This window comes from Camelus bactrianus, chromosome 13 (genome assembly GCF_048773025.1).
Source record: "Camelus bactrianus isolate YW-2024 breed Bactrian camel chromosome 13, ASM4877302v1, whole genome shotgun sequence".
Lineage (NCBI taxonomy): Eukaryota > Metazoa > Chordata > Mammalia > Artiodactyla > Camelidae > Camelus > Camelus bactrianus.
The window spans coordinates 39,679,647-39,697,993 of NC_133551.1; the positions used below are offsets into that span (position 1 = coordinate 39,679,647).

The window sequence follows — 18,347 nt, forward strand, 5'->3', positions numbered from 1 at the left end:
CGTCATGTCCCTGGGTAGCTCCCATCACCAGGGCAGGACTGGCACTTTATCTCTATCCCCAGGTATAGAATTTGGAGGAGTTCACTGACTGAAGTTTGGGTCAGATACTCACCCCTGAGCCAATCAGCAGTGGCCCAGGGAGTGCAAACTCCATGTTCTTTTTAAAAAGACATCACAAATAAGTAGTCTGTTATTTCCAATAATTGGTCTTTGATATATTTTGGCTAATCTTTAGACCACATTGTAACACTGTAACAGTCACAAAATATATATGAAGATTTTGATTATGAATATTTGCATTAGATTGAGTCACAATAATACTGTCTTTTTAGGTAACCAAACTAATAGAAGATAGCACTTTATCCAAATCTGTGAAGAATGCTATAGATACAGACAGATTATTAGATTGGCTAGTTGAGAACTCAGTTCTGTCAATTGCATTAGAAGGTAAGTCACTTTAAAAAAATTACCCAACACATAAATAATGTATTTTTGTATATAAAAGCATGAAATTGTCATTTTGACTGTATTAGCCTTCAAACCTTACAGCAGGTTAATATTGCTCTCAATTAATAGAATTGTATTTAGAAAGCCAGTGTTCACTGTATCTATCTGCCTCTCTGGTGTTTCTTCTCTTAGGCAACATAGACCAAGCACAGTACTGTGATCGTATAAAGGGAATCATTGAACTCTTGGGCAGTAAATTGTCTTTAGATGAGCTCACTAAAATTTGGAAGATACAGGTAAGTTGATCAGAATTATTTTTGTATTTTGCTGACTTTTTTTTTTATCAGAGAGGGAGAAGGGTGGTGAATCTCTAAAGCAGAGACTTAACTGCCCATGGATTAAATAAATATTAATTGAAGTCACAAAATATCTATGTGCAAAATTAAAAATGAGACAGATAATAATCAACTGAGGCCCTCAAGATCACTTATAAAGTGCTAAAAGTGAGTATGTTTTTCTTGTAATTAGTTTAAATTTTTTTTGTTATTATTTGGGTTTTTTTGAAGAGTAGGGTTTAATTTTTTTTTTATGCTGGTTGAAAATATTTTGTTCTTTTGAAATGAATATATCAGATTGAGAACTTGATTCTCATCTTTTTTTACATTGTGTTTTAAAAGATCTAATGCTGTTTGGAATTTAAATAAGGCCACTGATAGCTATTAATAATAGTTGCTTCAGTAGTCTTGCCAACTGTCTCATGTAAGTGTTTGCTCATGAGACTAGAATCAGTTTGTCTTTGTTACTGTTTTGCTTTTGCTTCAGTAAATCGCCAGGGAAAAGACTTGGGTTTTTCCAAGTTCCAAGACTTAACTTTTTCCCAATGTCTCCTTTTCTAGTCTGGACAATCATCTACTGTGATTGAGAACATCCACACTATTATTGCTGCAGCAGCTGTCAAATTTAATTCAGATCAGCTTAATCACTTGTTTGTTCTCATTCAGAAGGTATGTGTTCAAACATGCTTTTAAATTTTTCTAAAAAAAGTTCATTTTGAGGTCTCCTCCCTCTAAATTAGCAATGTTCATTGCTCTTCTTACTTTATTAAACTTCTCTAGCTCAAATTTAAAGTTTTTGCATGTTTTGCCAGTGTGATAAAATTGGACTGTGAAACAATTCCTGTGTCTTTTCCGTTCTACAGAGCTGGGAGACTGAGAGCGACAGAGTAAGGCAGAAGCTGTTGAGCCTGATTGGACGAATAGGCCGGGAAGCTCGCTTTGAGGCTACTTCTGGAAAGGCAGGAGAAGCAAATGAATTTTTCTAGCTACAAGTACTTAAAGCAGCTTTACTTGCATATGGGATGGCTTATCACATGTGGTTTATCATAGGTGTTAGATGTCCTCTGGGAACTGGCTCATCTCCCAACACTGCCCAGTAGCCTTATTCAGCAAGCCTTGGAGGAGCACCTGACAATCCTCAGTGATGCGTATGCAGTGAAAGAAGCAATCAAGAGAAGCTACATCATTAAGTGCATAGAAGATATTAAAAGGGTTGGTTTTATCTTTGGACTAGTTTTGTTGTCATAGCAATAGTATTATCTGAGTAATTAGAGCCAAATAACTTTCCCCCACTATTATGTAAATTAAACTAAATGTCCTATCTGGAAACTCTTACCTTAGAGTCCAAGATTAGAAATTATTAGTACTGTTTTTACCAAGTTACTTATATTTCTCATAAAATTAATTTTCAGCCTGGAGAATGGTCAGGTTTGGAAAAAAACAAGAAGGATGGATTCAAGGTAAGAATTTGCAGGTGGAACCAACTAAAAGGTACACTAATTTAATAATTCCTTTTAATAAATTGCATCATAATTTTAAGATAACAGTATATTTTAGTGTTTCTTAGAATAATATTCACATTTAAACTGCTATTTAAATACTTGTTTATGACCTGTGCTTTATTATTTAAAGCTTGGGGAGTTACTGACTCTCAAAGGGAAAAAAATTCAGGGTCACATTCAAAGAGAAATTTTATTATTTTCATAATCTACTTATTTTTAAATTAAATCCAAAGTATGCACAACTTGAATAAGCACAAAAGACTCTGAACAAATATCTTGCCCATTTTTCTCCCGTAAGGGAGAAATGGAGGAACATTCATAGAATGAGAAGAGAGACAGAGGGAAGGAGGAGGTTCATTCTGTACTGGCACATGGTCATTTTTAGGGCTTGATGCAGATGTGTTCCTGAACTGATTCCTCAGCCAAACGGTTATTGAGTGAGTGCCTGCTGCTGGGGCTTGATTTTGGAAGTAGGACTTAGTAGTGACTGGTGCTGTGGAAGCCCTACCCTCAGGGCTCTGGCCTCCTGGTTGCTTTGGACTTAAGAACTGTCCTTCGAAAGGGCGATTAGCAGAAGAATGGGCAGTGACAGTTGTAGCTCTGCTGTTGCTCTAGTCCTTAAAGGTCAAGGCTCTCCTCAGAGAGGGATGGTCACCATTGCTGCTCGCTGGAGCGGGCATCTGTGGGTGCAGCCGCTCTGATCAGAGCGCGGTGCTCCTCCCACGTGGGCCCTCAGGTCACCCAGATGACACGTAAAGCCTCACAAGAGGGATTTCATTTCGCTGTTAACCTGAGAGAGAGTTTTGGGAAAATAGCTATCGGCTTAATAATTTCATTGGTAAAACATATTTCTTGGCTTTCCTAATTAAATATTTCTTTGAAAGATCTTGAATACAGCTAATTTACATTGGTTAATTCAGAGACTCAGCTCTTGTTAAGTGGCCTCGGTGACTCAGTAGGCTTTTACTCTCTTAAGTTAAACTTGGTCATAAAGTTTAGTTGGGGACATTTAAGAACTTTGTGTGTTATATTTCTAACATTGAAATTTGATCAAGTGAATTTTCTACATTAAAAATTATTCACAAACTGGAGCTGGTAATGCTCAGGTTATGATTAATTAGTCCTTTAATTCAACAACATTGCTCTCTTTCTACTCAGATACAGTTTGAATTTTTCCAGTTTTCTCAGCTCAGCTATTCAAATAATTTAGCAGCCTCTGTCTTTATGATTGAAACTCATCCAGAGTTATAGAAGTTTAGACTTTCCACTACTAATAGTAAGAGGGAAAGGTATCTATAGAAAATGGTCTTTTCTTCGCAGTAACAGATACATTTCTTTGTAAGTATGAAGGTCAGAGCTGAAGGGACTTTTTCCTCCCTCCAAGGAAATGGCTTTTGAAACCAGAAAATCCTTCCTGACCCCTGTTCCTTCCTTGTTACAGCCAAGCATTACTTAGCCCTTCTAGCCAGTGGCATCGCTGCATCTTTGTTGCTTCTCTTTGCAGTCACTTCATTCATGTCTGTTGTTTTATAACAAAGCTCAGAAAGTAACAGGGAGAATTTTGGAGTCATATTGTGAGTCTTGAAAGGAATATTCTTCCTTTTTTATATCCCACTGCTCCCAGTAAAGAAATTCTGGTGTACCATTCTTTCATTTCAAATAATACTACCTGCACTTATGCAGCACTTTTCAGTTGACTTGAGTGCTTTTGCAGATACTGTCTTAAAGGACACATGGCTGAAGGGGGGCAGTGGGAAAATCAAAGCCCCCGGATATGACTCCAGGCAGGGGGGTGAGTTATATACTGCCACTAAAGGTGTTTTTCTATGCTATGCCCTTTCCTGCCAGGCAGCAAGGTGGGCTGACTGGGGATTATGTCTCCCTGCCAGGCTACACAGAAACTAAGCAAAGGGTAAGACAAGATCACCCACCTCTTACTCCCCTCCTACCCCAGCTACCTCTACTCCCACAACTGATTCCCTTTCCCTCTGCTTTTGACACTCTTAAAATCCCCAAGTTCCATTGTTGTGTTCAGAAATTCTGACCTTTATTTCTTAACTTTATTTCTGTAGATTCTGCCAGGATACCCTTGGCTTCCGTGGTCCTCTTTCCTTTGCTTCCTTTATACCTTCCACTGTCTGCCCCCAAACCTTTCCCTCTTATTTCACTTCTTTTTCCTTCAATTAAAAAGTTTAAATGTACTCATCCAAAAAAAATTACTAAACCAAAAAAATCATTTTTATTCAATTAGTGATGTTTGCATATTCCTTAAGTTGTTATCTTAAGGCCTCCTAGCACAGTTCCCAGCAGCCTTTTAGTAAATGTTGGTTCCCTTCCTCTTACTTCCTCTCCATCACCTATGAGGACACTGAAATCGTTACTTACCCATACTTGAGTGGCCTCCACCTGCCAAAACATGTAACTGAAAGTAAAAGTAGCAAGATGCCCTCAGTGCAGTCTCACAGTGATGTGATTGGCACAGGAGGAAATACCTTTTAAAAAAATGTCCTCCCATGTAAAAGTTCTAACCTTGATTCTAGATCAATGGCGAGGTCTGGAAAAACAAGGCAGATGAGGAAATGGGATACTCACCTTTGAGAAGAGAGAACTCAAGAAAAGAATATGAAAACTTTCATCAGATACTTACAGGGTTGTTACAGAAGTTTGATTCAGCTTACTTTCTATGTCTCCTAAGAAGTTATGGGAAGGCGTGTTTCAATACGATAGATCAGTGAACTCTCTATGAAAACAGTCTGATACAGAATGCACTGTCTCCTGAGTTCCTCATCACTGGAAATACTAGGAGACTAGTCTTTTAACACAAGTGAGTAAGGAGTGTTTAGGCATAGGTTTGCAGGCTAAAACTAGTTGACCTCTAAGGCTTCATCTAACACTAAGAGTCTAATCTGGATATACCATTAACTCCTACTTAAGAAATTTCAGCTTCGTTATCAGACATCATCAGATACGTTAATTGTTTACCATAGTTTTTTGCCCCTTTTGTAAATGGAGAAGAGTGATTCAAATTTTTCTTGTAACTTAGCAACATAATGTGCTAGATATGATGGAATAAATAACATGTCTTGTTTGCTAAACTTTAGAAAGGCTATTCCAGAAATACTTTTTAGATTCCAAAGGATAATTTTTAATGTTAAAAAAATTAATTGTAATTGACTTAATTGATCATAATGATACTTTTTAATATACCTGATTTTTTACTAAAGGGTTTTATATTTATATCCTAATGTTTGTAATCCTTTTGGAAGGTATCAGTTTGGACTTAAGCCTTAGAATTTTAATCTCTGTCATTTTGCAGCTTTTATATCTTAGCAGAAATATTCTAGCTAGTCTTGCAAGTAGTTGGCCTTTAATATATACCTTATTTCTCTGATTCTAAGATGCCAGTGATTGCAGTGTGCATCACAGGATTAATCCAATACATGCAGCCTCACTGTGGCACACTGCTTTTCATTATCTAGTGTAGTGCTTTGGACTTACTTGAAATCTCTAAGATTGTAGAATTTTGAGGCATGTTGAAAAACATGGAGTTTTGTGTCCTTATCTTTTTTTTTTTTTTGTAAAACTCAAGCTGCTTTTTTCTTCCTTCAGTTATGTATACTACAAGTTAAACAGTTTCTCTTGAATTAAGGTGCAAACTTGGGACAGAGAGACTTTTAATGATATAGCCCTTCACAGGGTATGAGTCTGTCACACCAAATTCTCCTGGCTTTGAAAAATGCTTTAATCTGAGACAACTGGCAGTTTTCTTTGCTTTTAATTGAACTGATAGATATGACAGGCTAGTCAGTGCTACATCATAGCGTAATCTTTTTGATATCGTTCAAGAAATAAATCAGTGACCCAAATTTAAGTTAAAGAGCCATCCTTGTTTGGTGCTAACTCTGCCACATAGCAACAGAAATGATGGGTAGATGAACACATACCTTTGTATACAGCTACGTTTGCACATACTCAGGTAAGGACGACTATATCTAAACTTACTCCTATGCCTAGTGGCTGGTAAGTTTCTTTCAACATAATTGTAAGAAGTGACAACTTCAGAAATGTTTTAAATTTATGAAACCTATATCTTAGAATCCAGGAAATATGGTATTTGCTGACTGATTGGCTAATCTCTAGGAAAGCCAGTATTATTTTGGCAGTAGCTCTCACATTTACATACTTAGTAGTACGACATTTTTCTATAAATGACATCAAAAGTATTTTTCTGCCCTATAGGCATCTTCGTCTTACAGAAAGACTTGAAGAAGCAAGAAGGCTTTAAAAAAAGATACAGTTTTTAAAATAAATGCTAAGGGCTTAAACTTTTACTCAGTTTTTTAGAGTTACTTGAGCAAATGATTAATAGTGTTTAATCTGACATTCTTACAAATTTTGTAATGAAATCTCATAGTTCGAAAGATACTACTTATTAAAAAGCAGTTCTCTTTTTAAAGAGTATCGCATGAACATCATACTTTACAGATATGTACTTTGAAGATCTGGATTATCATATACCAGTTTCAGAAATGACATGTTTGTAAGTGTTTTGAAAAATATAAAGTATAAGTCTAAAGTGGCTGTAATAATTAATAAAAATAGAATTATCTCATAAAACTGTTTTAACTAGGGAATACAAGCAGATCATGAATATTTTCTTCAATATTTAGACCACTATCAGTATCTTGATCATATAATTATAGAAAACCGTATTTTTATAACATTTTACTTCTCAGCCAGTTCAGTATTACCCAAGTTAAGCTTTTACCATCAGTTTATTTTATTACATCAACATATCCTAGCAGCCTATGCTACTTAATCTATCCTCTGAAGTTGCTAATTCCTTGTCGTCTGTTTTTTTGCTGATGTACCCCTGTACATTTACTGTCACTTCACATCCACTCCTGTTTGCAGTTCTTGACCTTAGGATTGCATGCAGAATAAGAAGTTGAAGACTGAATTATGAGTGCATGGTGATAAACTATAAATACACAATATGAAGACAAAAATAGAGAATGCATAGCAATAAAACCTAATTGACTTGGAAATTTTTTGTAGCTAATAAGTTTAATCTACCATTTACTTCTAAATTTAATTAATGTGTCTTCTTTTTAACTCTAGTCATCTCAGCTTAATAATCCCCAGTTTGTATGGGTGGTACCAGCTTTGCGTCAGCTACATGAAATCACCCGGTCATTCATAAAACAAACCTATCAAAAGCAAGACAAGGTAAGAGCAAGGCTGTATTTGATCATTATGCAGTTACTTGCGTGACCTTTTATGATAACAGAACATCAATAAGATTGCTGAGTTCTGCAGGGGCTGTTTTGTAATTTTATGATTATCAATGTAATTCATTTATATTATTCAATAATCTTGAATGTAACGATCATTCTGCTTTCATTTCTATGGAGCTTTTCTTTTGACATACCCCTAACTCACTTATTTATTTCTTTAATTTACTGAAATAAGCCAGTATTTAAAAGTTAGAATGATATTTTACAGATTTGTTTGAAAAGGTTCAAAGACATACTTTATATTGCAAAAACATTAGTTTGCTTTAAGGAGCTTCCTCAGTGTAGTAGACTTGGGAAGAGAGATCTGGAAAAGTATGCAAGAAGTGAAATAGTTCTTTTGAAAAACTTCTTTTTTAAAAAGATTATCTTTTAGAAGTAAAAAATTGCCACATAAGTATATTAATTCTGGAGTAATTCCCTAGTACATACCAGATTGATTTTATTTACCTTTATGTAGGAAATGTGAGTGGAGAAATTTTTACGTTTCCTCTTCCTCAGCTGCATGCTAAAATGGAAGTTTGTATTAAACTGACAAAATAACTGCACATTCTCCTACCATTTTTCTTTTTGTTGTTTTTGCCAAGAGCATTATTCAAGACCTGAAGAAAAACTTTGAAATAGTGAAGTTGGTAACAGGAAGTTTGATAGCTTGTCATCGCCTTGCGGCAGCCGTGGCTGGACCTGGAGGCTTAACTGGATCGACACTGGTGGATGGCCGATACACTTACCGGGAGGTATCTGGCATTGTGCTTCTGTGTTGTGATTTACAGCATTCGTTTGGCCTTTTTGCACTTGAACTGTAAAATTATTATTTGTTGGGAGTAACTCTGAAGAGGTATCATGAGGTATCTTTGTCATGGGGGAACAGTTTTGTATCTTGACGATAATCACTTCAAAATAAAAGTAGAAAAATTGATATTTGTGGGTAAATCTTTCAGTAAATCACCTGAGATAACTCCATATAATAAGGTAAAATAAATCTCTTTTCTTTGTCTTTGATCGGAAATAATAACTGTCAATTCTGTGGCTAATGACATGTTTTTTAAATCTGTTGGTTAGTAATAGATTGTTTTTTAAAAAACAGAAAAATATCTTAACTCACCAGTTGTGTGTGTGGTATTTTACTCTAAGATTGCTGAAATTTTATTTTGTTGGCATCTAAACTTAACTGAGTTTGTAATAGACGCCAAGTAGTTTCTGCCACATTGTACTGACTACTTGTAAACAGATTTCTCACATTTACTTTATACCCTAAGTTATATGAAAAAGCATGAACTATTGTTTTAATTTTAAAGCTTTTTTTTTTGAGTTCGCTTTTAGATATGAATGCCTGGAATTAACTAATTAGCATTATTTCTTTTTCCAGTATTTAGAGGCCCATCTAAAATTTCTGGCATTTTTCTTGCAAGAAGCTACTCTGTATCTGGGTTGGAATCGTGCCAAGGAAATCTGGGAATGTCTTGTGACTGGCCAGGATGTTTGTGAGTTAGATAGAGAGGTAAGAAAATGGTATTGTGGATAAAATAAGACAGAAGTGGGACTTAACAGTATTTCACTTTTTGTGTGTGTCTCACATTTTTGTATGTGTCTCACATCTTCAATTCTAAACACTGTTCAATTCACTAAGCATACATGTATACTAATAGGCTAGGAACTGTCTGTATTGAAAAGGTATTATATTTTATATAATATATATCTGTGATATAAACAAGTGTGTGAGTTCTTTGGTAATTTTGATACCATTCTGTATAAAATCAAATTCAGCCAAGTGAGTACAGCTAATGAATTCTTGGTGTATCTTTTAATTTTCTTCCCATCCATGAAACTAATTTTAAGTTAACCAACAGAAAACTTTGAGTTCTTGTAATAATATTGTACCCAAGAAACACTATAAAGAAGTAATGCCTAAATTATAAATAATGTTGCTGTTAATAGCAGGTGTATGTATTTTTTTTTAATTAATTCTTATTTTGTGGTTGGCTTTATTCCTTTGATAACCATGTAAGTTTAAAAAGCTAAAGCTCTAAACGTTCTTAGAAACAATGAACAGTACATACACGTAAATTTTTTAAAATATGTGCAGATGGGGGGAAGGATATAGCTCAAGTGGTAGAATGCGTGCTTAGCATGCACGAGATCCTGGGTTCAACCCGCAGTACCTCCTCTAAAAAGATAAATAATTAAACCTAATTCTTAAAAAAAAAAAAAAAAAAAAAAGACAATCAATCAAATATGTGAAGTATATTGTGTATACATATTTACATGCAATAAATTGTACACGTGCAGTCAAATTGTAACAGTTCTACCTACAAAAACCAAAAAATGGAAAGAAAAAAAAAAAAGAATGCCTAGACAGATCTCTAGAACTACAGTTACACGGCTGAAAGTGGATTAAACCAGGAGCACCATGCCTGTTTTGACATTTTGTAACAGTGAATTGCTGTTGCCGCATGTCATTTTGTAGAACAATGTTAGTTGCTTCATAGGATTGTTAAAAGAACTAAGTATGTGACAGTGCCTAACACATAGTAAGGCTTATTAATAAATGATAGTAGAAAAATTGAAGTGTAAAATAAAATTCAGTGAAAAGTCTTGAGTATACATTTTCATTATCTAGGGGAAAGATTGCTGGTAACTAACTGCTTTATTTAGGTTTAGAGTCACAAGCATTTCAGTTTTGAGTAGTATTATGGCAATATAAATTTTTGAAAAATTTAAAGTTATTTATCTTTACTTTCCCAGCTTGGAATATGTATTTGCCTGAAGCAGATTCCAGTTATAGGGTAATGTTTGTCTTTGATCTGCAGATGTGTTTTGAATGGTTTACAAAGGGGCAGCATGATCTTGAGAGTGATGTTCAGCAGCAGCTCTTCAAGGAGAAAATTCTTAAACTGGAGTCATATGAAATCACTATGAATGGTAGGAAAAAACTTAAAATCATTTTTTCAGTTCTTTAAAGTAAGAAATTTTATACTTTTCTTCTCAGTCCACTTCTCAAGCTGAACAGTTTGAGATATCCTTCTGGTCTTTGCCCTATGCGTATAAAGACACATCTGTATATACATATGTTTATATACATAGACAAGTTCCTTTTTATATGAATGGTATTTTTAAGTTACACAGCCTGATAATTGTAAAACTGTCTTCATGAAATTACTTAGTACAAAAAGGATTCACTTAAGGTAAAAATTTGTCAGAGTATGGAAATCTTCTTTTTAATTGTTTCTTTTAATTGAAATTTTTTATTGATATGTATTTCACGTGCCATAAAATTCATTTTTTTTAAGGATACAATAAGTGTTTTTTGTATATTCACAAAGTTGTTCAACTTTCACTTTTTAATCTTGGGACACTTTCCTCACCTCAGAAGGAAACCATGTAGCAGTTTCCACTCGCCCTTCCCCAGTCTCTCATCTATTTTCTGCCCTTACGGGTTATTCTAATCTGGACTTTTCATATAAATGGACTCATATAATATGTCGCTTTTGTACCTGGCTTCTTTTATTATGCTGAGACATAATGTTTTCAGGGTTCAGCCAGGTTGTAGCATGTATCAGAACTTCGTTCCATTTTATGGCTGACTAATATTTCATTGTATGGATACACCACATTTTGTTTATCCATTCATCAGTTGGTGGGCATTTGGGTTGTTACCACTTTTTGATTATCAGTAATGCTGCCATAGGAATTCATATACAAGTTTTTGTGTGGACAGAGGATTTTATTTCTCTTATATACCTAAGAGTGGAGTTGTTGTATCATATAATTAACATTTGAGGAACTACCAGTCTGTTTTGCAAAGTGTCTGTACCATTTTATAATCCCACCAGCCATATATGAGGGTCTGATTTCTCCACATCTTCTCTAATAATTATTACAAACTGTCTTTTATATTTTAGCCGTCCTTGTGATTGTAAAGTGGTATCTTGTGGTTTTGAGTTGCATTTCCCTGATGACTGAGGATGTTGAGTGTCTATTCATGGGTTTATTGGTCACATATATCATCTTTGAAGAAATGTCTATAAAAATCTTTTACCCATTGTTAAATTGGTTTTTTTGCCCTTTTATTTTTGAGTTTAAGAATTATGCATATATTCTGCATACTCATTCCTTATCAGATATATTTACAAATATTTTGTCCTATTCTGTGGATTGGCTTTTCACTTTCTTGATAGTCCTTTAAAGCACAAATGCTTTTAGTTTTGTGAAGTTCAGTTATATATTTTGTCATTGTTGTTGCTTGTGCTTTTGGTACCATATCTAAGAGACTGTTGGACTAATCCACAGTCTTGAAAATTTATGCCCGTGTTTTGTCCTAAGAGTTAGCTCTTGATATGCTTTGTTTTTCCATTGATTATCTGTGTTACCTAAAGTGCATGAATTTATCCGACATTCTGTAATTTCAGGTTTTAACTTATTTAAGACTTTTTTTGAAAATGTGAATCTCTGTGATCATCGATTGAAAAGACAAGGAGCTCAGTTGGTAAGGACGTTATTTTCAAAACTAGATAATGTGGATAATCTAGTAAAACTTGATATTCGGCAAAAACTGTATGTCATAATTGAGAGAAAACAGATTTTTTAAAAGAATGAGTACCTTCCTTGACTGCAGTCTTCTGCACGGATGACAGAGCTTCTCTTAGAGTGGGAGGAAGGAGGCTCCTTTTCCTGCACTAGTGACTTGTCGGGTCCCTCTTTGCTTCTTGCTGACCCAGGGCACCCAGCGCTCCTGTGGCCAGGTAAATGCAGAGCAGGGATACCTCATCTAAGCTTTCAACCTCTCAGATCCAGCAGTTCATACCTGCCTGAAAAAGTACCAAAATCTTTAATTCTGGGATGGCACTGGCAAGGATTGAGAGGGAAGTTTTTTAAGAACAGACAAGGAAGCAGGAAAATGGATCTATAGAATGTATATAGCTTGTGTTTATATTTACATGTGCATCTTTAAAAGAAAGACAAAAAAATGACTCTTCTTCCAAGTCTGTTTCACTCACAACCTGACTTCCTAGGTGGTAAGAATTTTTAACAAGATCTTGTAAGCCTTGGATCCTGCCATTTCTAACTAAGCTTTGAAAAGACCAGATTGAGCCCCAGTGAGTAGTAACCACTTCTAGGTTGACTCTCTTTTGTTTGAAGAAAAGCCCCTGGAGATGGTGCCCATATTATACCTGTGCTGTTTCTGCTTCAGTAAGCCCATCTGGGTAGAGTTCCAGCTTGGGTTTAGGGATGTTTGGAGAAAAATCTCCATGTCCTGGTTCCATGGAAGTTGCCCAGTATTTCTGTTGTTGATACTTTTTTGTTTTAAAGTTTCACATCAGTGTAATAATATTCTCATATGTAGCTTAGTTTTTGCAGCCTTAATTCATATTGAACTTGATTGAAGAGGTGTGGACTTAAAATGTAGCACAAAATAACTGCCTATCATTTTGTGACCTTGGTGTGCTATATAAATTTTTTTTTCTTTTGAACAGTATGTAGAAAAGCTGGAATTGATAGGAATGGATTTCATTTGGAAAATAGCCATGGAATCACCTGATGAAGAAATTGCTAATGAAGCTATTCAGTTAATCATAAACTACAGTTACATTAATCTAAATCCTAGGTTAAAGAAGGTGGGTATTTAAGGAAAGAAGTTACTCACATACACAAAAGCAGGAAATTATAATTACTTTTAATTGATAAGTTAGCATGCCTGAAAGTTGGGCTTCTTTATTTTAACATTTTATCCTTAATAGTGATTACAGCTAAATGCTAGACTAATTTTAATTTCCATATACCTCTTACTTTTAGGATTCTGTATCATTACATAAGAAATTCATTGCTGATTGCTACACAAGATTAGAAGTGAGTAGCAGATTTTATTCAACCTGTTTTTAAAATAAATGCTTTGGGTCTTTTTTCTTTTTCTAATTTTATATTTTGAGATCATGTATAATGTTGATATTTGTGGCTGGATCCTACTGGAAGGATTTGCCAACAGTACCATATTGCGGACACAGGGAACAGGCATTTGCTTTGATGCCCATAGCATAGAAGTGTTACTTTGCGGGAAATTGTTTCTTCTCCCTCCACCATCCCTCTTCCCTGTTCTGCCCCCAACCCACCCCCTTTTGGGGTATAGGAACTGCCTTCAGAAAACAGGCCTGCTGTACATTCCACGTTTCTAATAGATTCTTTCTCTGTCCAGAAATTTTATACAAGCACTTACTTCTTTCCCCATCCTTCCCCATGTTTCACCTCATTTATGTCATAAACACTATTAAAGGCCGCAGCAGGACCCTAGTAGTAGGTGGTATAGATTGTCTTTGTCCATTAGAATCCTGTGATGTAATACTACCTCATATATATTTCCAGTGCCTTATTTCCAGCATGATGGTTAAAGCATTAAACATTCATCTTCATTTCTACTTTGTGCTTGTTTAAGCTTAGTATCTAGTAAAGATAAATATTAATCTAATAAAGAATATTCCAAAAGCATAAAGTGCTACTGCCCCCAAAAGTCAGTAAGTTTAACTTTCTGGTGATGAATATGTGCTGGTGATGAATCTGTACAGGAGTTTCCAAGTTGCGACTTCCATCCAAATATTTCATCATAAAAACATTTAATATATTCAAGTACCCCTAAGTGAGTTACCATGTAAGAATTAACACATGTAGAACAATGGTTCTCAACTGAAGGTTATTTTACTTCCTAGGGGACATTTGGCAATGTCTGGAGAACTTTTTGGTTGTCATAACTAGAGGGTGAGTAGAAGTCAGGGCAGTCTTCTACAACAAAAATGTTTCCAGCCCAGAGTGTTAGAAGAGCCGAGGTTGAGAAACCCTGATATGGAATGCTGATTTCCTGTTCCATAGGCAGCCAGTTCAGCACTTGGTGGCCCCACTCTAACACATGCTGTGACCAGAGCAACAAAAATGCTTACAGCAACTGCCATGCCAACTGTAGCCACATCAGTTCAGTCTCCGTACAGGTGAGTGATCACAGAAGTTATAGCAAATACACAATGCGTAAACACAGATCAGCTTTTAAAAAAAAAATGCAATCTTTTTTTCCCTTTGGAGAGCTCTCAATTATTTACTTCCTTATTTTATTTCATAACTTTTCAAACAGTCATATCCTGGGAAATTACATGTTTCCCATCATGTATTTTATTTGATTCTTTTTACTTTTACTCTGTATAACATGAGTAACCTACTCTTTCTGATGGAATGAAGATATGATATATTCATTGTATGAAGAGTAATTTTTTTCAAGTTTGAAGTATTTGCTTAGATATCTTACAGCTCTTCCCCTGAATAGTCAAATCTAGGGCATTAATAGTATTAGCAAAATGAAGTGGAATATGATTAACATTGTACATTATGATATAATCATAGTTAAAATGTTATTTGCTTAAAATGATTTTTCAAAATAATTTTAATAAGAACTTTATCCTCAAATATGTGTTGAAACTTTGAACTGACATCTCTTAATCACATTGCTTTGTTGAGTGTTTTCAGATGTTACCAGTGAAATCTGAGTTCAGTATTTGGTATAGTTATTTGATATAGTAAGGAGAATAGATGAGTATTTAGAAACATTAGATTGAAGTAACTCAAATACTTTTGTGGGTATTTGTGAGCCTTTATTGCTGATAAGCAGCCCCCAGTCAGTGATGCTCAGGAAACCTTGGTGGATGCTCAGAGAACGGCTCCCTCTCTGTGCCTCACTCTGCTGCCCTCTAGTGATTGGTGCTCATACAGTTTCCTCTGCTCCTAGAATCATTTTATAGCGTGTTATTTATGTATGTATTTATTTACTTATCTTTATTTACAGTGGGGGATATTTCTTTTCTTTTTAAAGACTTACTTTAGATAAGGAATCAAGGCAGTATCTTTGTTCACATTCTTTTTTTTTAAATGAGTTGAGTACTGTGTACTTTATTAATATGAAAGAAGCCAATAAAACCCAACCCTTGGACCTCTTTTTAAACTGGTGATGATAGATTCAACCCATGATAAGAATACTAACATGACTTTTGCATTCCCACATTCTTGGAGTATATTTCAAATAGACTTTCATTAAGAATTCCTAACTACATGTTTGTAAAATATAGTCCATCTCTATGACCTAGGTCCTCAATGATTCATTTGTCTAACAAACCAGCCTAGAAATACATTTATGAACTACTGTATTGGGATTTCCAAAACTGCTACTTTTTAAAATAAGTGTGTGTTTTTGTCATTTCTAAATGCTTTTTATTCTGAATTATTTCATATTTGACTGTTACAGAACAAAACCACATGATAGTTTTTAAATATTCTAATTAATTGTAAACTCTAAACAGAGTTAATAAGAATATGTAACATAAGAGTTGCCTTTGGACCAGTACACTATAGTTAATCTCATTTCACCACTTTAGTCTGATATCAGCTTATGGGGGAGGAGTTATTCTCTCATCTGTACAGTGTTTTGAAATGCTGTCTGTGATTTAATTCATCACTGAGGCATAATTAAAACAATTCACACAACAGTTCACTTATTATAGTACTTAAATATTTCCTAAAGGTTTTCTATCTGAATATCAAATTCTAGCTCCTGCCTGTAGACTGAAAGAATTTAGAACACTATTAAATGTATTTAACCAATTTTTTTTAAAGTGAAATTTCCAATACTGCTAATCAGCATACCAGACCTATTGTTAGGAAATCTGAAAACTTTCCAGATTTAGAAATACACCTGTATGAAATACCTAGACTCTCTGGGATAGTAAGTGTTTAAATTAAGGGCACTTGGGTTTCCATCTGTCAGTATTAACACATGTAGTGTTTAATAAAGTGTGGAACTGTGACCGTGTAAGCTGCTGAATGTTGGCGTCTTAGTATTTCCAGGATAAGTAAGATTCCTTAAGTCTGACCAAGGGAAACCCCAGGGCTCGTTTTTAGAGTCTGTTAGAATTCTGCAGTTCCTTGCTGTGTGTTTTCTGTTCCAGAGGTGGTTATGTCTCTTGATGTGTGTTGAATTCTTAAGATTTCTTTTGAAAACTCTTGGAATAACAAATTCTTCTATTGTATGCTTTAACTGTGAATAAGAATATTCGCTCAAACAGATGAGTAATTTTTTTGTCCTTCTGCCTCATTCTTAGGCTAGTTACAACAAGCAGTAACTTATTTGTGGCATACTTAATGGTTTGCATTTGTCTTCTAGATTTCAGGCAGTTCAAAACTTTGTTAGATTCCGTATGTTTACAGAATTAGTGGCATATTTCAATTGTGAGATTGTGAGAGTCAAACTCATTGATTGTTCATTCTCAGTGTACTGGTAGACAAATAAGCCTGAAGACCCAGGTCCTCTATTTATGGAGCAACTATTTTTAAAAAGAGGAAGAAAGAAAAGGAGAGGAAAGGAAATGTGGGCAGGGCAGGCTTCTCCCTATTCCATCTGTGTGCAACAGCTGTGACTTGCTTGAACCACCTCCCCCTTGGGTGAAGGGAAGTTTAGTCTGCAAATTTCAGTCTTTGACCAGTGAGGGCCAATTGATTGTGGTTTTGGTGAAATAGACTGAAATTGAGCTCACAGCAATTCATTCCAAGTATGTTCAAAACAAATTTTTTTTTAATTCATAGATCCACTAAACTTGTAATAATTGAAAGATTGCTGCTTCTGGCAGAACGCTATGTGATCACTATAGAGGTAAACCTCTCTCTTTCTTAAGCAACTTTATCCTCCTATAACTAGTTTCAATGAGTTAGGTGTGTATTTTTGAGATATTTAACAGTGTGCTGTGCATCTCACTTGTTTGACTTACTGTATCTTTTTCAAGGATTTTTACTCTGTTCCACGAACTATTCTACCTCATGGTGCTTCATTTCATGGACATCTTTTAACTCTTAATGTTACCTATGAGTCTACCAAAGATACCTTCACTGTAGAGGTAGGTTTACCTTAAGCCCTGAAGCCATTTCCATATTGTCTTGTTATTTCCATAAGAACACTGTTGATTGACAGAGCTGCATGAATGACTATTCTAAAAGCGGTTTGGTAATAAACACATTTAAAATAAAGCCCTGAAATGAAAGGAAGCTGACAGGGTGTAAGCAGACACATGAGTAAATATATATCAGGTGATGATGAGTGTTATAAAGATTGAAAGGGGAATACAGGGGATAAGATGGGTACACATGGCATATTTTAGATAAGGATGCACAAGGAAGGTCTCTGGGGTGGTCACATTTGAACAGAGACTTGAATGAAGGTGACAGTAAGCCATTTCTGGGGAAGAACATTTCTAGCAAAGAGAGCAGCAGGTACAGAGGCACTGAGGTAGGAGTTTGTTTGGCTTGTTCACTGACAAGGAAGGTGCCTGGTGTGACTCAAGCACAGTGAGAGCGGGAAAGAGTGGAAGACACTGCAGTGGAAGAAGGACTTGAGATTTTATTCCATGCATGATGTGGAGGGAATGGAATAGAATGTTTAATTACAGCAGGAGGGAAGCCTCACAAGGACAGGAATTTCTGTCTTTGGGTTCTCTGCTGTGTTCCCAGCTTTCAGAACAGTGCCTGGTACACAAGAGATGCTCGCTAACAGTTGTTCAAATGAATAAGTTAAGCGAATTACTCACAACAGTGTTTAATTTTATTTTACAGGCTCACAGTAATGAAACCATAGGGAGTGTCCGGTGGAAGATAGCCAAGCAGTTGTGCTCTCCAGTGGATAATATACAGATATTTACAAATGACAGTCTGGTAGGTGTAGATAAAGGTTTTGTGACACTTTAGTCTGGTAC

General features: G+C 35.3%; 1 protein-coding gene across 3 annotated transcripts in view; it reads left to right on the top strand.

The window, feature by feature from the left end:
* Window positions 1-18,347, top strand: part of USP24 (ubiquitin specific peptidase 24) — a 120,159-nt gene that overhangs the window by 43,810 nt on the left and 58,002 nt on the right. For 2 of the 3 annotated variants that reach the window (XM_074376402.1, XM_074376403.1), the window contains exons 11-28: window positions 333-447; window positions 640-743; window positions 1,344-1,451; window positions 1,646-1,741; window positions 1,833-1,994; window positions 2,195-2,242; window positions 4,137-4,196; window positions 7,406-7,513; window positions 8,166-8,315; window positions 8,948-9,079; window positions 10,389-10,500; window positions 11,988-12,064; window positions 13,053-13,193; window positions 13,372-13,425; window positions 14,437-14,552; window positions 17,188-17,254; window positions 17,385-17,495; window positions 18,208-18,306. In XM_074376402.1, coding sequence (XP_074232503.1) covers window positions 333-447; window positions 640-743; window positions 1,344-1,451; window positions 1,646-1,741; window positions 1,833-1,994; window positions 2,195-2,242; window positions 4,137-4,196; window positions 7,406-7,513; window positions 8,166-8,315; window positions 8,948-9,079; window positions 10,389-10,500; window positions 11,988-12,064; window positions 13,053-13,193; window positions 13,372-13,425; window positions 14,437-14,552; window positions 17,188-17,254; window positions 17,385-17,495; window positions 18,208-18,306 — 1,860 coding nt within the window. The remainder of the gene's footprint in view (window positions 1-332; window positions 448-639; window positions 744-1,343; window positions 1,452-1,645; window positions 1,742-1,832; window positions 1,995-2,194; window positions 2,243-4,136; window positions 4,197-7,405; window positions 7,514-8,165; window positions 8,316-8,947; window positions 9,080-10,388; window positions 10,501-11,987; window positions 12,065-13,052; window positions 13,194-13,371; window positions 13,426-14,436; window positions 14,553-17,187; window positions 17,255-17,384; window positions 17,496-18,207; window positions 18,307-18,347) is intronic. The other variant, XM_074376404.1, reaches the window with a different exon arrangement.